General features: G+C 41.1%; 1 protein-coding gene across 10 annotated transcripts in view; it reads right to left on the bottom strand.

Moving 5' to 3' along the window:
• Positions 1–20,701, bottom strand: part of Dcdc1 (doublecortin domain containing 1) — a 404,056-nt gene that overhangs the window by 63,023 nt on the left and 320,332 nt on the right. For all 10 annotated transcript variants that reach the window (XM_076570234.1, XM_076570233.1, XM_042275867.2 and 7 more), the window contains one exon: positions 5,133–5,256. In XM_076570234.1, coding sequence (XP_076426349.1) covers positions 5,133–5,256 — 124 coding nt within the window. The remainder of the gene's footprint in view (positions 1–5,132; positions 5,257–20,701) is intronic.

Below are 20,701 nucleotides of genomic sequence, written 5' to 3'. Positions count from 1 at the left end.
AATCAGAAAAACTAGGCCATGGTGTAGTTGTGGGGTTGACTTAACTTTTTTTCCCCCATGGCTGGTGGACCACTCAGGTTTTCTGTCTCTTTTTAATTAAATTTATGTCTTTATTGGGAGGGTGATGTGGGTGTGCAAAGGTGAGATCAGAGAACAACTTATCTAGCAGTTCAGGTCTCTTCTTATAACATGTGGGCCCTAGGGATGAAACTCTGGTTATTAGACTTGGTGGCAAGCACCTTGACCCGTGGGCCAGCCAACCAGCCCTGTGTCTTTCTTCTTGACTTCTTTTTAATATACTACTTTTTGCCCAACAATTTGATCATTTTATTAATTACTATAATTATTAGCATATAGTTATTTATAATATCCCTTTGTTTTCCTAGTTTCTTAGCAGCTATATATCATCTTATTCTTTTATTCTTATCATTTTATTCTTAGTATTATTTCATTTAATCCAAACTCTCTTAATAAGTATGGCTATGTATATATTTTTATTAATATTTACAAAGAACAGATTTTTTGTTTTGATGCTTCTGTGGTGTGTACATGTGCCATTTAGTCTGGTTTGTCAGCTTTTGATTTTATATTTATTTTATTTCCTTTTTTCTAATTTTTTCATTTTTTGTGGTATTAGTGGTCAAACATGGGGCCTTATGCATGCTAGGAATGTACTCGGCCACTGAGCTACATCTCCAGCCTGCTACCTAATCCCTAACAGTTCATTCTTACTGTTATTCTTCTAACTCCTTAAATTGGATGCTGCTCTCATTAGTTTTTCTTGCTTTTTAATTGTAGGTGAATGAGAAACTCTGTCTGTAAAAAGAACAAATAGACAATCCCTGAAGATAGAAATCCAAATTATTCTCTGGTTTATACACACACACACACACACACACACACACACACACACACACACACACACACACACACAAACAGGTCACATGTATATACACATATACAAGTCACATGTACACAGATAGATTAATTTTACATTGGCATTTGGGTGTAAAATTACTGAGATCTCTCTCTCTCTCTCTCTCTCTCTCTCTCTCTCTCTCTCTCTCTCTCTCTCCATTTTGAACCATGGAAGGGAAAAATGATTCTCTCTCTCAGTTAGCCTGTGTGCTTGTCAACTTATAAATGAGGGTTTGGACCTAAGAATTTTTCAATACCTCATTGTGGTTGTTTGATTGAGAATGACTCCCAAAGGATCATATATTTATTTGAATGCTTGGTTCCTGTTTGGGGGCATTATTTGGGAAGGATCAGGAGAAGATATTTTTGGAGAAGATATATCTGAGAGTGGGCTTTGAAGTTTCAGAAGTCCACACCATTGCTGTTAACTCTCTCTCTCTACTTTATGGTTATGGATCAAGATATGAACTCTCAGCTCTTCCTTTGATCTGATCTGATTCTCTGCCATCTGAAACCATAAGCCAAATTAAATGCTTTCTAAGTTGCCTTGGTTATTATCATAGGAACACAAAATTAATTTAGATACTATGTTTCTGAGGAACAAATCAGATGTGATTGTTTAGCCCCTAGCTGGTTTTGATTTATTTAGTTTCCAACTTGCCTCTGACAGTGGTAGTCACTGTGGACATTTGTTCAGCTCCATGGATGCCCTGCTACCTTCAGATGGCTCCTCTGATTTCTAGGTAGAAGGAAGAAACCCCAAAGAGCCCTACCCACCTCAGTGTAAGACATCGCAGAAACACCCAGAAATGGGAATGAGCTTTCCAAATATCTGAGCTACTAACATCAATTCTTACTTCTATGATACTTTAACTCTTGGGTAGATGAGATGGCTCACCAGGTAAAAGTGCTAGTCACCAAGGCTGATGACCTGCGTTCCATCCCCAGGCCCCATGTGGTAGAAGGAGAGAACAGACTCCCACAAGTTGTCCTCTGACCTTCATGGGAACAATATGGCATACCTGCACCTTCAAACACACACACACACACACACACACACACACACACACACACACACACACACACACAGAGAGAGAGAGAGAGAGAGAGAGAGAGAGAGAGAATGTAACAAAAATTAAAATATCTTAAATCTTGTCCTCAGTTTTTTTTTAATTGGTTTTTGTTTGTTTTTCTGAGACAAGGTGTCACTGTGCAGTCCTGGCTGACAAGGCATCATCTAGGTAGCCCAGGATGGTCTTAAACTTATAATCTTCCTGCCTCAGCTTCCCAAGTGATAGGATCACAGAGGTTTGCCAGCATGTCTGGTTTCCCATCCAAGACATTTACTTTGCCCTTCATGCAAATAGAGAAATACAGCCCCAGGATAATGACGGACAACAAAAACATGGATAATTAAATTGGCTGCGGTTGTTTCTCCCCCTCCATTTTCTCGGTTGGAATTCTTGTCTTCCCACTCATTTCTCCATTGGTCTTTTCTGTGTTCAGGCCATTCTACAGCACAGCTGCATTGTCAGGAGATTCCTAAGGGGCCCGGGTGCTCCTCAAGTGGATAATTCCTCTTGCTTTCTTTTTCACTCATCTCAAATACAGAGATGTGTTGGTTCAGAAGTCAGCTCTTAACCAGTGACTTCAGATTCTCCACAATATTGGTCCACTGTGTCTGTTAGTGATAAATAACAAAATCTTCGATTTTCTTGTTTATTTAAAGTTGTGTTTCTCTCCCCTCCCTTTCTTTAAATTGTTTCTGAGTTTGCCTGACATTTCAAAAGACTGCACGTCATTGGTAGAAGAGTTCCTAGTCCATATGTAGATACAGTGGCCTGTCTTGTGTCTTCAGATCCCCATCATGCATGCCCTTTATCATCTTTGGTCACTGAAAAAAGTCATAGCTCAACAGATTAATAAAACATGTACTTTTAATTTTCTTCGATCACTGGTCTATCCGAATAGATGTATTTTAACTTATTAGTTTTATGATCATCTCCTGTAGCACATACTAAAATCTTAAGCCTCTTTAAACTCCCTAATTCTAATGGTTTCATCTTTGAATGGGAAAAATCCATTACTCCATGTCTTTGAAGATTGAGAACTGTAATTTCTCAATTTAGAACTTTTCTTCAAGGTTTGAGAAAATAACCCGAGGGTCCATTCTTATAAATGATTCCTAAATAAACTAAACAATTCCTAAATAAAATGAACAAACTAAAACCATTGGTTTATTTAGAATAAACCAAAAGAATGTATTGGTTCTCTGTTTTTTATCAGGCTTAATATGTTTTAAGACACTGATGTCCTGTATACATGAAATTTTGTAGCTTATTAACTACATTTTACTAAATGTTATTAATTTCCTTTTAGTATAAATAGTATCTAAACAGTGGCAATAGCATGGGATGAGTTCTCAGATCAGCTGTCTGTTTTTCGGCATGTGCGCAGCCTGAGACACCATGAAGATAACTTTGTATTTCCACAGTGTTTGCATTTCAGATCTCTTCTGTTAATCGTCACTCTATTTTGAATAGCTCTTGTCATGAAATTCAAAGAACTGGATACTCACTCAGTTCAGCGATTGTTAGATGGTTTTCCTAGATTCAATATTGTGACTCAACACTCAGGCCCATCCAGGCTATCAAGCCTAACTCGCTTTTCCTTGACATTCAGCTTTTACTGCTTGGACACAGAAGCTTGTTCATAGATTTCTTCTCTCTCTCTCCTCACTCTTGATTCATCACCTTGACCTCCTTTTTCTGCCTTATTTTCTCTTCTCTTACAGTCTATACTTAAACTGTAAGATTTGGGCACCAGAGACCACATCTGTTTTCCTGTTCCCACCCCTGACACCTAAATACATTACAAACAATAGAGACAACATAAACTTGGAGATCAAATCTGGAATGAAATTAATGAACACATGCCCGAAGTGTTCTGATTCCACAATAGGAATGTCAAACTTCCAAATCCATTATGTGAAGAAGGATTTGGAAATGTGGGTCTTTCAAATGAAATGGACGCAGATTTGAAGTGAAATGGATTGTATTTAATTTGAGTTTGCTGCTTGCTAAGTCCTTTCTTCCCCAAACATTTCAAGAAGCAGCAGGACCCCAAAACCCAGTCATTTTGGAAGACATAGTCCATCCATCTGACTCCAGCTAATTTAATGCCTCAGTTCTTTCTCTTCATTTTACAAATAAGGGCCAAAGAATTTGGGGGGATAGTCTGACACAAACAAGGGCGAAGTAAAGACATTTTTAGATAAATGAAACATATCTACTAAGTACTAATGAAAGGTATGCAGGCCAGAAGGACAGTAACCTTAGGTGGAGGACCTGAGATGTAAGGGGAAAACTTTAGAATAAGTGGAAATACATATTGACTGCATGCAAAAATGTTAGTATCTTGTGGAGATTTTAATGATAAAACTTAAACATATGGCAATAAGTAATTCCTCATTTCAGAAATCATAAGGTTGAAGTTAACTATTCTAATGTTCCTATTACTTGAAAGAAGACAAAACATGTTTATTAACTTTGCAATTTGGTCATTCATTTATGCAAGTTAGAATGTTCAGGGTAATTACAATAACACTACCCCTCCAAAGAATGGAAATACAAAGAACAATGTACAAACCAGTAAACGGAGAAAAAAGCCATGATAAAAGAACAAAAGACTGGGGTGCGGGAAGGTAGGCATGAAAAACAGAAAGAAAATAGAAATTCAGGTACATGTGGAGTTAGGACAGACAAGGCTAACGGCTTTAGTTCAGAGAGGATGACATAGACAAACATTCTAATGTGATTTTTGGACTCATTCTAAGAATATACAAAACCAGAAAGTAAAATGATGGAAAGAAAACATACCAGACATATGATAACCAAAATTTGGGATGCTTTTCATTGAATACTGAGACTTTTATTAGAAATACCAGAGTTTCTACATAATGACAAGTCTGACTATAGTATACTATTCTGATCATATGTATGACTAAGACCTGCATTTCAAATTGTATGAAGTAAAATTTGAGGGATTACAAGAAGAAAAAAAAAGATCAATTTGTTTCCATAGTGAAATATTTATATACCTCTTTTCAGTAATCGACAAAATTAACAAGACTTTTTTATATTGAAATTCAAAAGGTACATGGGCATTTTCAGAAGGCTAAGCAGATACCGGATCATATAATAAAGTGATACAACCTCATTAAGCTGGCCACTGGGAAGGACTGGCCACATGTATGTGAGCTTGTTCCAAAGAGGATTCTCAACTTCGGAGTGTTTCCACTGGCCGGGCTTCCTGATCGCTTTATGCTTTATGGCCCACCTAAAACGAAATGGAAAACACAAGGTTAAATGCCATTCCAAGTTACTGATATTCAGTGAACAGCTGCCACGTACTAGGAAAAGATTCAGTTTGAACCAAGATCCCAGTCTGGTCATTTGCTCTTTACAAGAAGACAAATGGAAATAATTTAGAAATAAATGAATTAATTGTAAAATGAAGGAAACTGATTAAGTTGAGTCAAAGGTGGCAATGCCATAACAGGAAAAAGCCTGAGGCAAAAGACAAAGTAAATTATTTACAACGACGTAAATAATAATACAAAAATAGAAAAACCTGTGGGAATAGAAAAACTCAGTGAAACTCCTAGACAGGCAAAGGAAAACTACTATCTCACACTTATTGTGGGGGAAACTATGACACTGGCAGCAGATTTCAGGCTACTGTGTGAATTTTAATTGTGTGTGTCTGTGCGTGTATGTGTGTGTGTGTGTGTGTGTGTGTGTGTGTGTGTCTGTCTGTCTGTCTGTCTGTCTCTCTCTCTCTGTGTCTCTCTGTCTCTGTCTCCTCTGTGTGTGCGTCTGTCTCTCTCTGTCTCTCTGTGTGTCTGTCTGTCTCTGTGTGTGTGTGTCTCTCTGTCTCTGTCTCCTCTCTGTGTGTGTCTGTCTCTCTCTGTCTCTGTCTCTGTGTGTGTGTCTGTCTGTCTCTCTCTCTGTGTCTCTCTGTCTCTGTCCCCTCTGTGTGTGTGTCAGTCTCTCTCTATCTCTCTGTCTCTCTGTCTCTGTATCTCTCTCTCTCTCTCTCTCTCTCTCTGTGTGTGTGTGTGTGTGTGTGTGTGTGTGTGTGTGTGTGTGTGTGTTTATAGTACTGAGCACTGACTCCAAGGCCTACCGAATGCTAGGCAAACCTGCAGCCTGTAATCTTTAAGCAACAAGATTGTCCCTGAACTCAGGAGCTTTGGGCAGGAGGATCAGAAGGCCAGGCAGGGATATACAGCAAGATCCCATCTTGAAAACCAATAATTAATTAAAATATTCTATCATTGAAATTAGTAAAGGTAATTATTACTACTTATACATATTATACTCTGCTTACAGAGAATGTCTTTCTCAACAATTCCTGTAGTATTAGTAATATTCCTGTAGTATTAGTAATATTAGTAATACATATGAAAAAAGTAAACTTCAATAGAGCCACATATGGGCAGTACAAGCCTGATGACTTAAGTTTGGATCCTCAGAACCCATGTAAAAGCTGGACAGAGTAGCCCATGTGTGTAAGCCCAACACTCCTACAGAGATGTGAGACAATATAGGATACTCCCCCAGAGGCTTGTAGGCCAGCTAACTGGAGTGCACAGTGCAGCAGCAGACAAGAGAGACCCCATCTCAAGTGTAAGGGGGTACCAACACCCAAGGGTATTATCTAACCTATACACACACACATTGAGACATGCATATGCCCTGACCCATGAACAAATACACACACACTGTTCATACATACATACACAAGATGAAACAAAACATTGTTTTAAATTTACATGTACCATGGTAAATGATACACACACACACACACACACACACACACACACACACACACACACACACACACGAAAGCGTAAATTCTACAATATCAACAATATAATACTTTTAAAAGCATAGTAACTTTCTCAAAATGCTATTTTACCAGTTGGAGGAAAAAACGACCACTAGCTATCTGGTAAGCAGTTAAAATTATGTCTGTGAAAATGTATAGGACATACCTAGAATTACAGTCAAAACAAATTTATACTGCAAAGGGATGTTTGTGAGTTAAATAGAGGGGCTGGCAGGATGGCTCAGCAGTTAGGAGCATGGCTGTTCTTCCCAAGGACCTGGGTTCCAGTCTCAGCAGGAGCTGGGCAGGACCATGCCTTTTCCTGCTTACAACCAACTGTGGCTAGCTGCAGTTCCAGGGAACCCAATGGCCTCTTACGGCTTCTGCGGTCACTGCACACACGTGGTGCACAGATACACATGCAAACAGAACACCCATACATGCAAAATAAAGTTAAATAAATCTAACAACAACAACAAAAGGAGCTAGAGAAGGCAAGCCAATAAAGCACTCTCTTAAATAATATTTTTTTTTAATTTGAATTGTCCCATAAAAAATATATGGGAGGAAATACTATTAAATAGAACTTAACATTTTAGAAAAAAAATTCGGTAGAATGGTTGAAGAAATGTTTTAAATGAAAAATATAATAAAAATAGTGAAACCTCTAATTATGATGTAATTGTTTATGGTTTCTTAAATCCCCAAATTAATTTTCAATGTGAATGTCCTTTTAATATTAAGTATGAGAAATGATTATTTTTAAGAAAACCAGAATTCTTACATCTCTTTCAAATAGTACAGATTAATAAAATTTCAACAAAGATAAAATAGAAAACAAAACCAAACATTTGCTATAGAAAAGATTAAAAATGAGGGTAGAGTGTGTATGTGAATATTACTGGTAGAAGAATTCTGATAATCAGGAAAAAGCACAGTCCTACCCAGCTCCATGACAGACTGACCAGGACAAGGAGATTCACATGCATGCCAGGGTCTGCCCCAGGCTCCAAGGAGAAAACATAGGCACTATTATGGTGAGCAAATGTATGGAGCGGTGAGAGAGTGGGGGCAGAATGGCCTCATGTTCTGTGGACAGGGGCATATCTGAACAGGTGAGGGCAGTGAGGAGCGGGCTGAGACGGGTAGATTCATTGCCACCCAGGGTCACGGTGATGTCTGGGCCTAGGCGGATGGTGGGGCCCATGTTTGGGTTCATGGCCCTGTTGCAGTCACTGTTGATGTCCATGGGTCCTGATACCACCAAAGGCCCAGAGGACAGGGCTGCACAAAGTTGGCCCTGGCCCTCACTGACTGCAGTACTAGGGAAAACTGATCCCGCCCCTTACCTACTGAAGCACTCAGGAGAGAGATTGCTGCACCTCACCTGGGCAGCACAGTAGAGTTGACCCTATAGACAGGGGTGCAGGTGAGCCAGCCCTGAGGGCATGAGGGTGAGATAGCTGGCCACGCCCCCCTCATCTGCCAAGTGGTGGTGAGGGTAAAGGAAAGATGCCTTTCTCCTCTCCTCCCTGCCACCTGTGGCGGGTGAGGGAACTGACCCTCCTCTTACTAGCTGCAGTACGGGGAAAGCGGCCCTGCACCTCACCTTGGCAGCACAGTAAAGCTGACCATATTGACAGGGGTGCATGCATGTGAACAGACCCTGAGAATGTGAGCTTGGGAGATCTGGCCCCATCCCTCATCTGCCATATGGTTGTGTGGATGGGGAAGAGATGGCCCCCACCCCACCCCCCATCCCTCACTGCCTGCTGTGGTTGGGAGAGCTGGCCCAGGGGTCACAACAGTGGGAGAGTTGTTTCTGCCTCTCACCAGCTGCACTCGGGAGAGTGGCCCCGGCACCGCCCCTGGACAACACAGTAGAGCTGGCCCTGCTGGTGTGGGTGTGGGAGAGCCGACCCTGAGATCATGAAAGCAGGAGAACCGCCCTGCTCCTTGCTCATCACTCACTGCAAGGGGTGAACTGGAAGAGGCAATGCCTGGACATGAGGACATGAGGACAGGGAAGAGCTGGCTAGCTGACCAACCCTGCAAACTACCCAGGCCCAGAAATAGGGTTATGAGTTGGTCTGTACAAACATCAACCCCATCTGTGATCCGCTGGAGCATGTGAAGGGGCTGATCCTGCAGACCCAAAGCTGCAGGATCTCCATGACACACACCAACAACAGGATATCCAAGAGGAGTACCAGTGAGGGTCCAGTATCGATGGTGTAACAGAAACCAGAGACCTCGAACCAAACCAATGACTCTTTGCAATGAACACTTGCAATTAAAGATACATGAATAAAAAGAAACTGTGTGACTCACTGTGTCACATTATAGCTTCCATGATGAGATTTTTCTTTCTTTCTTCTTTTATATTTTATTTTATTTTTGGGAGGCAGAGGGTGGATATGAAGGGACAGGGAAATGAATGGGATCGAAATGCATGATGTGAAAGACACAAAGAATAAGTAAAAAGAAAGTTAAAAAATTCAGATAATGTAATTTCTGAAAATATTCAGACTTGAAATATAGATACAGGAAGTAGAAAGCATGTTCTCACCCACATAATTTTTAACAGATCATGGAAAAGAGCATTTCTGTGCTATGTAAACATTCCAAACCATGAGACAGAGCAAGCCAATTAATTATTTCTATGACAGGTTGAAAACCTCCATAATAAATTCAGTTGCTGGTTATTTAAGAAGAAATACAACAATGTTATTTATAATTAAGGATGTAGCACTTCTAAATCAATATTAATCAATAAAATATAATCTTATGGCAGGAGACTAATCACTGTATATAAGTCAAACTGATCCCAAGGATAAAATTATGGACAGTTCTTAATTTAATCCATCACTGAGAATAGATGATACATTTATTTCAGGACATCATCCAATTTTTCAAGCAGAGATGATGACCCGAAGAGACCAAGAATTTCTGAGATCATCCAACCCCATCAAAACTGTATGTACTGTCTACCCTACATTGGAGAGCCCAGCTTTTCAACAATCCTACTGCAACCTTACAGAGCACAGAAACCAAGAGATGGCAACATTTCCAACCAACCAAGAGGTGTGAAGCTGCGAGCTGGCTCTCAGGAGCCAGGGCAATGATAGGATATGACCTCCGTCCATCTTACATTCCCCCTCTTCCCTTGGAGGAGCCTTGTATGGATTATCTGAATATTCTGTCATCTCTCTCATTATGGATCTTAGATTGTTAGCTACACAAAAGACAGCAGACATCCAATTACCTGGCATGGAGTTTAAAGAGATATAGAGAATGAACAAGACATTCAAACAGTTCAAGTATTATAGAACAACCCTGGAAGACAGGAAGCTCCTGCTGCTACTGCAACTTGGAGTGGTGAGAACGTGCGTATTTAGGCTCACATCGATTTTATTTTCTATTTTGGATACCTAGCCATCTCTAAGAAACTGGATATTTTTGACACATTTTTGTGTGGCACTTTTATCTTCTACATGTCAAATCACTCTGGGCCCAGAGGAAGGAAGCATCTAGATCTCACTCCTCCTAGCCTTTTCTATATTATTCTTATTCCATACACCCCTCCCCAAATATCCCCAGATGTTGAGAAACACCAGCTATTCCAAACGATTGCATAGACCTTCTTGACAGAGCAACAGTGTCTTCCATACCCATGTGAGATTCACAGTTCATCAATACAGCCTCTCTCTTGTTTTATACTCTACCTATTGCCCTCGTGATATCTGAGCTACCACTACAACACACTTGCATGCTTTGGTGTGGGTAATTCCCGTACTCAGCAGAGTCTATGCATAGGTGCAAGCACAGGCATGTTGAGCGACTCTGCCTAGACAAGTGATGGTGCAATACTTTTACTTTCAAGTTACTCTTACTTGATTAACTTTATCAGTGCTGATGGCATGGTTATCTTAAGTAAGGATTTTATTTCAGAACAGTAATCATTGCAAAACCTTAACTATCTAAACTGATAGAGACTCAGGCTGACTCACAAAGGCTGGCTTGCAAACAGGTCAATATGTCATGTTAGCACTTCTCAGTTTGCAGTATAGCTCTGTGCTCCCACTTCCTATAGCTAGGAAGAACGGTGGGAAACATCACTCAGGTAGGCATCCACTTTGTAGAAAACATACAGATCAAAGAGGTGTGTGCCTATGTTCATACATGGGCAGTGATTAGGAGTTTGGCATGTTGGTGAAGATGTTCGAGAAAACAATAGTGGAAAGCATGGGTAAAGGACATGGAATTTGGGGGGAAGAGTTTGTTGATGGGCTTAGGGAGAGGATTCCAAAGCATTTGATTTTTACTTCTTATGTCAATGCACACTGTAGAACATGCATCACAGAAGAGGTTCCTCCTAGAATGTTCACTGACTTGATATCACACCTAACATTGCCTCAGGATAAACTGTTTGAGAGATGAGAAGGTGTAACAGTGAACCACAAGATTCTCTTCTCTGACATTTTACATCATCACAAGAAGTAGCTGGCTTGATGGAATGCAGAAGCAACACTGAAATCTGGAAAGGTCCAGCTTATGGGAAAACTTGCAGGTTTGGGCTGTTATCTCAAAGGGTCAGTACACGCAGTGACTGAGTGAGGTCTAGCATTCTATCTTCAATCACTAGAATTTGGGGTCCAGAAACCAATAGTAGAAGAAGGCTGGCCCTTACTTCCCGTGACCCAGTTCAGAAGTTACTCCCTTCCTCACAAAGCCTCAGACTTTGAAGTGTTGTAATCCTGATTTCACCGTGGAAAGACCTGCCCAGGGATAGAGAAGTTTGAACTAACCTATAGAAGCTTTAGTTAGAATTATTGGCTACTCTGAGCTTCTCATGTTGGTAGATTGACAGACCAATGGGATAGTCACTGTCCTGATGGAGAATTACTACCTGTTGCTATGAAAACTAAAAATTGTTCCTACACTGCAGAGGTGAAGGGATGAAACCCAGGGGACTTTAAGAGCTTCTGTGCCCAGGAAAAAGTTAATGGACAATGGTAGCAGTGAAATTCTGATAAGGGCAAGGAAATTAAGGGCTGGTACCTACCAAGAGTAAAGTTGTTAGGAAAGTAGCCTGCACTAGTCAAAATATTGGCCCAAATACATTTTCTTTTTACTTTGATTGATTCTTTGTGAATTTCACATCATGCATTCCAAGCCCACTTATCTCCCCGGCCTCTCACATCTGCCCTATACCCTTGCAACATCCTTCTCAAATCAAAATCAAATTTAAAAGAAAAATAAAAAACCAAACAAAACAAAGAAACAAAAAAATTTTAAAAAAGGAGAAGAATTTCCTTTTTGGAGACTGCAGTATAGCCTGTTTAGTCATATAATGTAGATGAATTTCTAAATGGTCTTATTAAATAAAAAACACAGAGCCAGATATAGGGTTAAAGCTGAGAGATATCAGAGAAATAGAGAAAGCCACAGCTAACCTCACCTCACCAACTCTGCAGCTTCCAAATGCGAGTTATTTCCTGTCTACCCATGCCTATATGCCTTGCTGTTCTGCCATCTCACTTCCTCTCTCTGTCCAGCTACATCACTTCCTCTTTCTGCCCAGCTCTGTCACTTCCTGTCTGCCTGTACAGACCTCCAAGATTAACTAGTGTTGGAATTTAAGGCATGTGCCACCACACCTGGCTCTGTTTCCAGTATGGCCTTGAACTCACAGAGATTCATGCAGATTCCTGCCTGCTAAGTGATAGGATTAAAGGCGTGTGCTACCATTGCCTGACTTTTGTTTACTTCTAATGGCTGTTCTTATTCCTCTGATCTCCAGGCAAGCTTTATTTATTAAAGCACAAATAAAATATCACCACAGCACAGTTTACTCTTTAGTCCATTCATTCATTTTTACTTGCAAGTGTTCATTGCCAGGAATCATTGGTCTGGCTCCAGGCTCCTGCCTTCTGCTACACCACTGATAATGGGCTGTAGCTGGGGCTCCTCTTGGACATCCTGTTGTCCTGTGTCATGGAGATCCTGCTGTTTTGGATCTGTAGGTTTGTCCCCTTTACATGCTCAAACAGCTCATAGATGAGGTGGATGTTGGGGTGGGTCCACTCATAGCCCTGGTTCTGGGCCTGGGTGGTAGCTGGGTTGATCAGCTTGCCAGCTTTCCCACATCTTTATGACCTAGGTGATCTCTCCAGCACTGCCTCAGCTAGCTCACCCAATGCAACCTGAAGAAAGGAGCTGGGCCAGCTGTCCTGCTCTCAGGCCCTCGGATCCAGGTGACCTATACTCACATCACCCGGGCCAGCTCTATTGTTCTGCTCAGGCAAGATACAGGCCCCTCTCTCCTGATTGCTGTAGGGGGCACATAAGGGGCAGGGGTGGAGGTCGGTTCTCCTGCTCTTATGCCCTCAGTGCTGGCTCACCTGCGCCGACAACAGGGTCAGCTCTAGGGTGCTGCCCAGGTGGGGTGCAGGGCCTGCTCTCCTGTGTGCTGTAGTTGGTGAGGGGCAGGACTAGTCTCCCACTCTCTGGCCTGCCTCAGGTAGCAAAGAGTGGAGGGGAGAGGGTATCTTTCCCTCACCTGTGCCACCACGTGGCAGACAGGGTGGAGACGAGATCAATCCTCCTGCTCTCAGGCCCTCAGGGTCTGCTCATCTGTGTCCCTACCACAGCGTCAGCTCTAGTGTGCTGCCTAGGTGAACACCTGTGGTAAGGGATGGGGCCGTCCCTCCCAAGTGCGAGGGGTGGGGGTGGGAGTAGGGGGGCAGAGGCCCAAATATATTTTAAATGACTAGAGAAAGGATGTAGCTGCCTATCTAGAGTCTGAGGACTAGTGAGAGCAGAGAGGGTTGAGGCTGGATTTGTTAATTACCACATCTTTGCATGGCTCCAAGGATCGGCCTGAGGCAAGAAGCTGCAGTTCCCGTCTCCCAGGCCACCCTCCCAGAATCTCAGCATTTTTATTAGGTACACTTGGTCAGAGAGGCTGAGTTATTGTACACAGCTGAACCATGAAGGCAGGGTTTGTGGTATTCTGCTGGATCAAGGAGACAGGTTTAATTAATTTCAGTAAGAGCAGTCTCTGCGGGGAGCAGTCTCATCTTCAGGCCATAAATATCCAGGGAGGGGCATAGAAAGCCATAGTGGACGTTTTCTACACACACTTTCAACACCCACACATGGACTGCAGGAAGACTTTGCCTTCCCTCTGAACCTCAACCTGGGCTTGGGAGTGACCTGAGGCTAGGATCCTTGGCATGCCATGCCCGTGTCAACAGCACACATTCACTCAGGACCTCTCCTCTGCTCCCCACGGTTAATCCTTTCTGAGTCACTTTATGGTAATCCAACAGACACTAACACTGAAGTACTAGACTGTTACATCTTTTCTTGAAGCAGCATTGAGGGCTCTTATTGTTCTTTGAGGTCTGGATATCCTTAGAGGCCCAAGTAGATATGTGGCACATAAGAGGTGGGTTGGAGAGGACTCAGTTTATGTGCCTTACAACTTGCTTGGCTTCCTATTTCTACTCTACAAGCTAAAGCATGTGTCAAGGCCACCATTGTGGTCATAACATTTCCTAGCAAAGCCAATTTTCTCATTTACTTCATGAGACAGAACAAGGCATTGGCATACACTTCTTGTACCCACTAAAATAGGTGTCAGAGTGAGTTCCTTTCATGGGGCTGGCCATCAGTCCATTATTTTGTGCTGAGATAAAATATTCCCCTATGAGGCATGGACTCTGGATTTATTATAACTGGGTAGGAAGGTCTTTGAAGAAGCAATAATATAGTTCATGAGCATGAGACAGTGACTTCTGTGGCAAACTTTAATCAGAAACTGAAAACAAGAAGCCATTAAGTAAATGCCCACCCCCCTTTTATCAAGACATGCAGTTCTCCAAACCTCAATGGGAAGTGGATAGAGTGAGTTCACTTGGAAAGCTACAGACAAATCCATAACATGCTCTCTCATACTTTATTTCTCCCTTGATCCACTCGGCACACTTGATCCACTTGGTACACTTGATCCACTCGGCACACTTGATCCACCTTGGTACACTTGATCTACTTGGCACACTTGATCCACTTGATCTACTTGGTATACTTGATCTACTTGACACACTTGATCCACTTGATCTATTTGACACACTTGATCTACTTGGCACACTTGATCCACTTGGTACACTTGATCTACTTGGTACGCTCGATCCACTTGGTACACTTGATGCACCTTGGTACACTTGATGGTGGTGCTGCTCTGGGAGGTTAGAGAACCTTTGAAATAGGCCTGTTAGGGCTTTCCTTAGGGGAAGGTCTTGAAGGATATAGGCTGGACCTTTCTACTGCTGCTGTGATGAGATCAGCTATATGTGCCTGTCACACACTGACTCCTCCCACTGGCACTGAGATGAACAGACAGCCTCTGAACGTAGAGCAAAAGTGACTCCTCCCCTGACCTTTTCTGAACAGAAACAGGAGGAATGGACTGGGGATGTGGGGGGATAGGATAGAGGGGAGGTGCGGGGGTGGGGCTAGTTTGGCAGGCATGTAGAATGAATTTGTAATAGAGTGACTAAGGCTCACACCAAGGTTTCTGAAAGAAGACAATGTGGCTAGATATTGTGTAGCAGAGCTGGATTCTCTGAGACAGGGCCGGGAGGCCAATGTGTAGAGAGTTAAGAGGGAAGCCTGAGTTTCACTGGAGACCCTGAGGTGTTGGAGAGATCAGAATGGGAACACAATATCTGTCTGAAAAAGGATCAGACAATGAAGAAAGTCAAGCCAAGACGGAACCCATGGGTGCCTCCAGTGTCTGGGAGCCGGCTTCACAAGAATATTGGAACATGGCTGACTACCACAGCCCTAGATACCAGACACAGAATCACAGGACTTGGTGCTTACCTTGCTGAGTTTGGATCTTGTTTCTGGTGTGATCTTTCTACAATCCTAGTCTTCTCTCATGAAATGGGGCTGTTTATTCTGTGCCACTGTGTATTGCAAGTATTTATTTATTTATTTATTTTTATTTATTTATTTTTTAGAGTTTACAAGCACTCACAATTGAGAAGGTCTTGAGTTTCAGTAGAGACTTTGAAGCCTTAAATAGCATCAGTGTTGGGAATATTAACAATATGGGGGTTTATGGACTTGGATTGAATGTAATTTGTTGTATATGATGATCATGAGCATATGGAAGCCTGCAGATAATATTATGGTTTGGATGTAGAATGTCTCCCACAGATTAATGTGTCTATGTATTTGGTCCCTAGCAAGTAGTGTTTGTTTGGGATGCTGTGGAAACTTGTAGATATGGTCCTAGCTGGAGGATATAGTACTCTAAGGGCATGTCTTGAAGGCTGTCAGCTAGTCCCATATCTAGCCTCTCTACTTTTTTGTCTGCCACTGTGATACAACCAGCCACACGGGCCTGCCACCAGTGAATGACCTGCTTCTGCCCACCCCCTGGCCAGGGTAGACTGATATCTTTTGAATTATGAGCTAAAAATAAGCCTCCCCTTCCTGAAGTTGTTTATGTCAAGTGAAAAGTAACACAAACTATCAAATCTTTTAAGTGTGAAGACTCAAATATAGAAGACACTTATATCTTATATACATGCTTGGTTCTAAAAACATCACTTCGTATTCAATTTCTGAAGTTGTCCAAGAAAGGAAAAAGATTTGTCATTCTGGTTGTAGTGCCTCTGTGACTTCAGCTCATTAGGGTGTCTTTAGAATGGGCTGGTCAAGTTCAGCATCTACTGTTAAACATTCACACAGAGCAGAAGCCATTAGACTCCCGAGTTCTAACACAGCATGAGCTTTTATGTAAAAGCAATAGACCTCTTAATATTCTGCATTATAAATGAAACGCTGACAGACCTTTAGCTGTAATGGCACGAGCAGGCCCTGCTATAATGACAGTACATGTGCATAACATAAATTAGAACACAGCGTCAGAAGACTCTCAGAGCCTCGTTTTTGGCAGCTACCACTAGGTGGAGACAGTGTCTCGTGCAAAGCTTGCAGCAGGCTTCTCCTTGGCTGGGAAAGCTTCTATTTGATACCTTGAGTTCTTTTTCTTCAGTATAAACCTGGGCACTTCTAATCAACAACTGAACAATTGGCATTTCTAATCAAAGCATTATCTAAAATAAATGTCCAAAATGAAAACACACACGTGGACACAAACTCCACAAGGCAGCCAATGGTCTGAAGACTTTTTCTATTCATGGTAAAATTCTACTTAATACGCTTTGGTGGCTATCTTCTCCATGTATAAAAATAGGACTGAAGTTATAATATTCTTCCAAATTTGTATAACTTCCAAACTTATAATAGTCTCCCAAACCAAAAGGAACAAAAAATGAGGTTATTCTTTAATATTTTGGTTGGATGATATCTCCACTCAAAATAAAGTCCACAATTCCAACATAATGGCCTTTTGAATGCATTTCACCAAGGAACAGAAAGTGGTAAAACTTTAGATCACGTTTTCAGAGTCTAGCATCTTTGGCAAAGCTATGATATTGTGGCTGACTATGGGTGTGTGTGAGAGAGACTGCATGCATCGAGCTGGGAAGGCATTATTTGACACTACTGGGATTTAGTAATGAACTAAAACAGACTTGAACATGACCCACTTGAAAGGATTTTCTCTTGTGATATTCTCTCAGGATACAATAACCTTTACAAGCCATGTGGTGAACTTAGTAAGAAAATGATGCAATTTATAATTTGGACCTGATTCAGTCAATAATAAATATTCAAACTCCAACCCAAATCAGCAGCAGCTTACAAATGTGCTTGCCAAGTGTGGATTTATGTGCCATGACTCCTAAAGACATCATTTAACTTTTTGCTTGATATTAAGACCTATTTATTCACTTACACAATCACTTCTCTGTTTTTTAAGATATCTAAGCCACTAGATTAGATCACATAGAATTCATCTATAATTAAGGTAGAAGGGCACAGTTCCTCAGAAACAGTGAACAGCATGATTCCATACAATGCAATAATACATTTCACACACTGATTTTGAGAGAATTCATTTTATGAGACCCACATTAAGTGCCCAATCTCTGAGAAAAAAAAAGAAACAGAAATAGGTTGTAGGAGAAATAGTAATAATGTCCTACTTTGATGAGATTTGATAACAGCCCAACCAAATCCCATTAATTTGAATTGTAAGAAGCACTCTCTTCTACATAAGGAAGAAATCATTCAGAAAAAGACTCTGAGCGCAAGCTGACCTTGAGCCCCACCCAAGGGTTAGAAGATTAGAGGCAAAGCTGAAAACGTGAGTATTACTTCTCTCCAGTCTCCCCCAGAACTACATGAGAAGTACTTAAAGCTATGTTTATTTTGCAGTTTATACTGATTATTATAGATAAACACAATGGTTTATGTTAACAATTATTTTTAGGATATTTATTTTAAAGAATTTATTCCAGCAGAAACAAGACCCTGAAGAATGAGCACTATTATTCTGTGATTCAAAATTTCAGAGATTAAGTAACATATATTCTATGTTATTTTATTTTATTTTGGAGATTTTTGCATAAAATAGCAAATATGAATTTTCATCTATTGTTTCATTCATTATTCACCTTTGCATTGTCTTTTACATTATTTTAATAATTAGCTTAAATGGATGGTGGGTTTTAGTATCAAGTAAATGGTAAGAATAATAAGCATATTCTCATGATCAACCTGAAGGGATTTGGAATCTGTACGAAGAGAAGTTGTTTCAATATGACACTGAAAAGGATATTTATTTCATTATAATTTATCTGTCATTATATTATATTCAATTAAAGATCACTGCAGTTATTTTAAACGATCAATTATATCATACAGTGGGAGCTTGTGAGGGCTTATTAACGACAAGCGTGAGCATCTCGCATGCATTGAGTCTGGGGAACAAATAGATACAAATCCAGTCACAGCATCTCGTGGAAGTTTGGTTTTTAAAAATGTCTTTTACCTTCTCTATGTTGCTGTTCTAGTCGGGTGAGTTTCCTGGCTATTTAGATTCTGGATCCATAGGAGTAATCTATATTCAGCTCTAAAACCCTATCATTATCTCCTGTACTCAGGGGGTTTCACACTCGGTGTAAAAGCAAGTTCTCTTTGCAGCTATGGTAAAGCCTCTACCAAGTACAAGATTTGTAAGAAAAAATAAATAAAATAAAATCAAAGCTCTTCTTCTGAATGCTTGCTTGTGCTGAAACTTCAGAAGATCCTGGCTGCTGGATCTGCTTTGCATAATATAGTTGAGTCTATTGCATCTTTGTGATCAACTCTCTTAAGTTTCCATATCTATTTTCCATAAGTAAGGGAGATAATATTGTTTTAGGGAGTCATGGCTCTCTTCTTGTGCCTAGACTCAATGGACATCACAGGAAATGCCAAGAATTTTGGAGTAGCTCACCCTCAGGAAAGTTAGTTATTTATTTTTATAATTTTTAGATGTTTTATTTTGTATATATATGAATGGAGTGTGATGCATTGTGTGACACGTGTGTACGTGTGTATGCAGGTGAGCACACCTCTGTACACATGTTCACTGAGGAAGGAGGATGTTGCTCTATCACTCCTGTCTCCCTTATTCTTTTGAGACAGAATAAGCTGTCACAGCTTAGCTTATTGGAGCTAGGCTGGTGGCCATCAAGTCCCAGCAATCCTCCTGTGGAAGGCAATCCAGCCTTCCCCACAGTGCTGGGTCCTAGCCACATGTGACCACATCTACCTTTTTATGGAGGCGTTAGAGATTCGAACTCAGGTCTGCATGCTCTTGCAGCAAGTCTTCTAGCACTGAGACATTTCTCCAGCCTCCAAATCACAGCACTTCAAAAAGAGTTTACACCTGGAAAGATTGTTCTAACACAATCTGAGACAAACTACACAAGGAAAGAAAGGACATATCCAGCAGGAGTTACAGCAGATGGCCTTGAAGGAAACAAACGACATGCTCCTTACACAAAAAGACACTGGAGGAAGAAAAAGGTAGTTTCCTGATGTCTGGGGACCAGGATTGGGGATCATTCCAAGGTGGTTCTGACTGCATACCCAGAGCATTGTGGGTGGATTTGAACCATTACTACTCAGGAAATGTCCAAACAGCTTGGTAGACATGAAGAAAGAGAGCGGTGACTTTCGTAAAGTGCTTTGTCTTGAGAGAGATTTCTCCAGATAGCTTTGGAAGTCTGTAGATAATCCGTTGTTCATTTAGTTCTCTGTCAGCCCAAGATCCCAGAAAACAGATGTAACAAAGATAAACAAGAAACCTCGAAGGGAAGAAGGCCACAGTAATGGCCCCATGTCAATCAAAACCTAGCTATCTAAAAAGAGAAAAGATGGGGTCAGAAAGCTCTGAGGGCTGGGGAAGAATAAATATTAATAGGAAGTCTACAAACACAATGAAGTAACAAGGGTCCTTTGTCTAAAGTTGGTTTTGGCAAGCACCATCCAACACGTGTTTAGCATCTGTATTTATAATGCAAAGGATTAAGGAACTGAGGCAGTTTCTATCCTCGAGAAGTCCCAGTTTGCCGGAGAGAATGGGCCAATGGAAGAAGTCCCGGGGATAGTGTGTGTGTGTGTGTGTGTGTGTGTGTGTGTGTGTGTGTGTGTGTGTCACTGTAGGCATAATGTTTGCACAGTTCTGCAGACACCTAGCCAAAGGCTCACCAATTCCCTCTGAGGAGTTGAAAAAGTTAATAAAATGGAAATAGGAAGTTAGTTCTCTGGTCTCTGGAGAGAACTGCCCAACTTGCACATACATGGAATACGTATTGAATAAAGGAATGAACTAAGAAACTATATTTAAAATCCAGGCAGAGGGGAATAGGAGAACAGCTCAGAGAGTAAAGCTTTTTTTTTTTTTTTTTTTTTTTGTAAG

The sequence above is a fragment of the Peromyscus maniculatus genome, chromosome 4 (assembly GCF_049852395.1).
Source record: "Peromyscus maniculatus bairdii isolate BWxNUB_F1_BW_parent chromosome 4, HU_Pman_BW_mat_3.1, whole genome shotgun sequence".
Taxonomy (NCBI): domain Eukaryota; kingdom Metazoa; phylum Chordata; class Mammalia; order Rodentia; family Cricetidae; genus Peromyscus; species Peromyscus maniculatus.
This window is presented reverse-complemented; position numbering and strand designations above follow the sequence as displayed.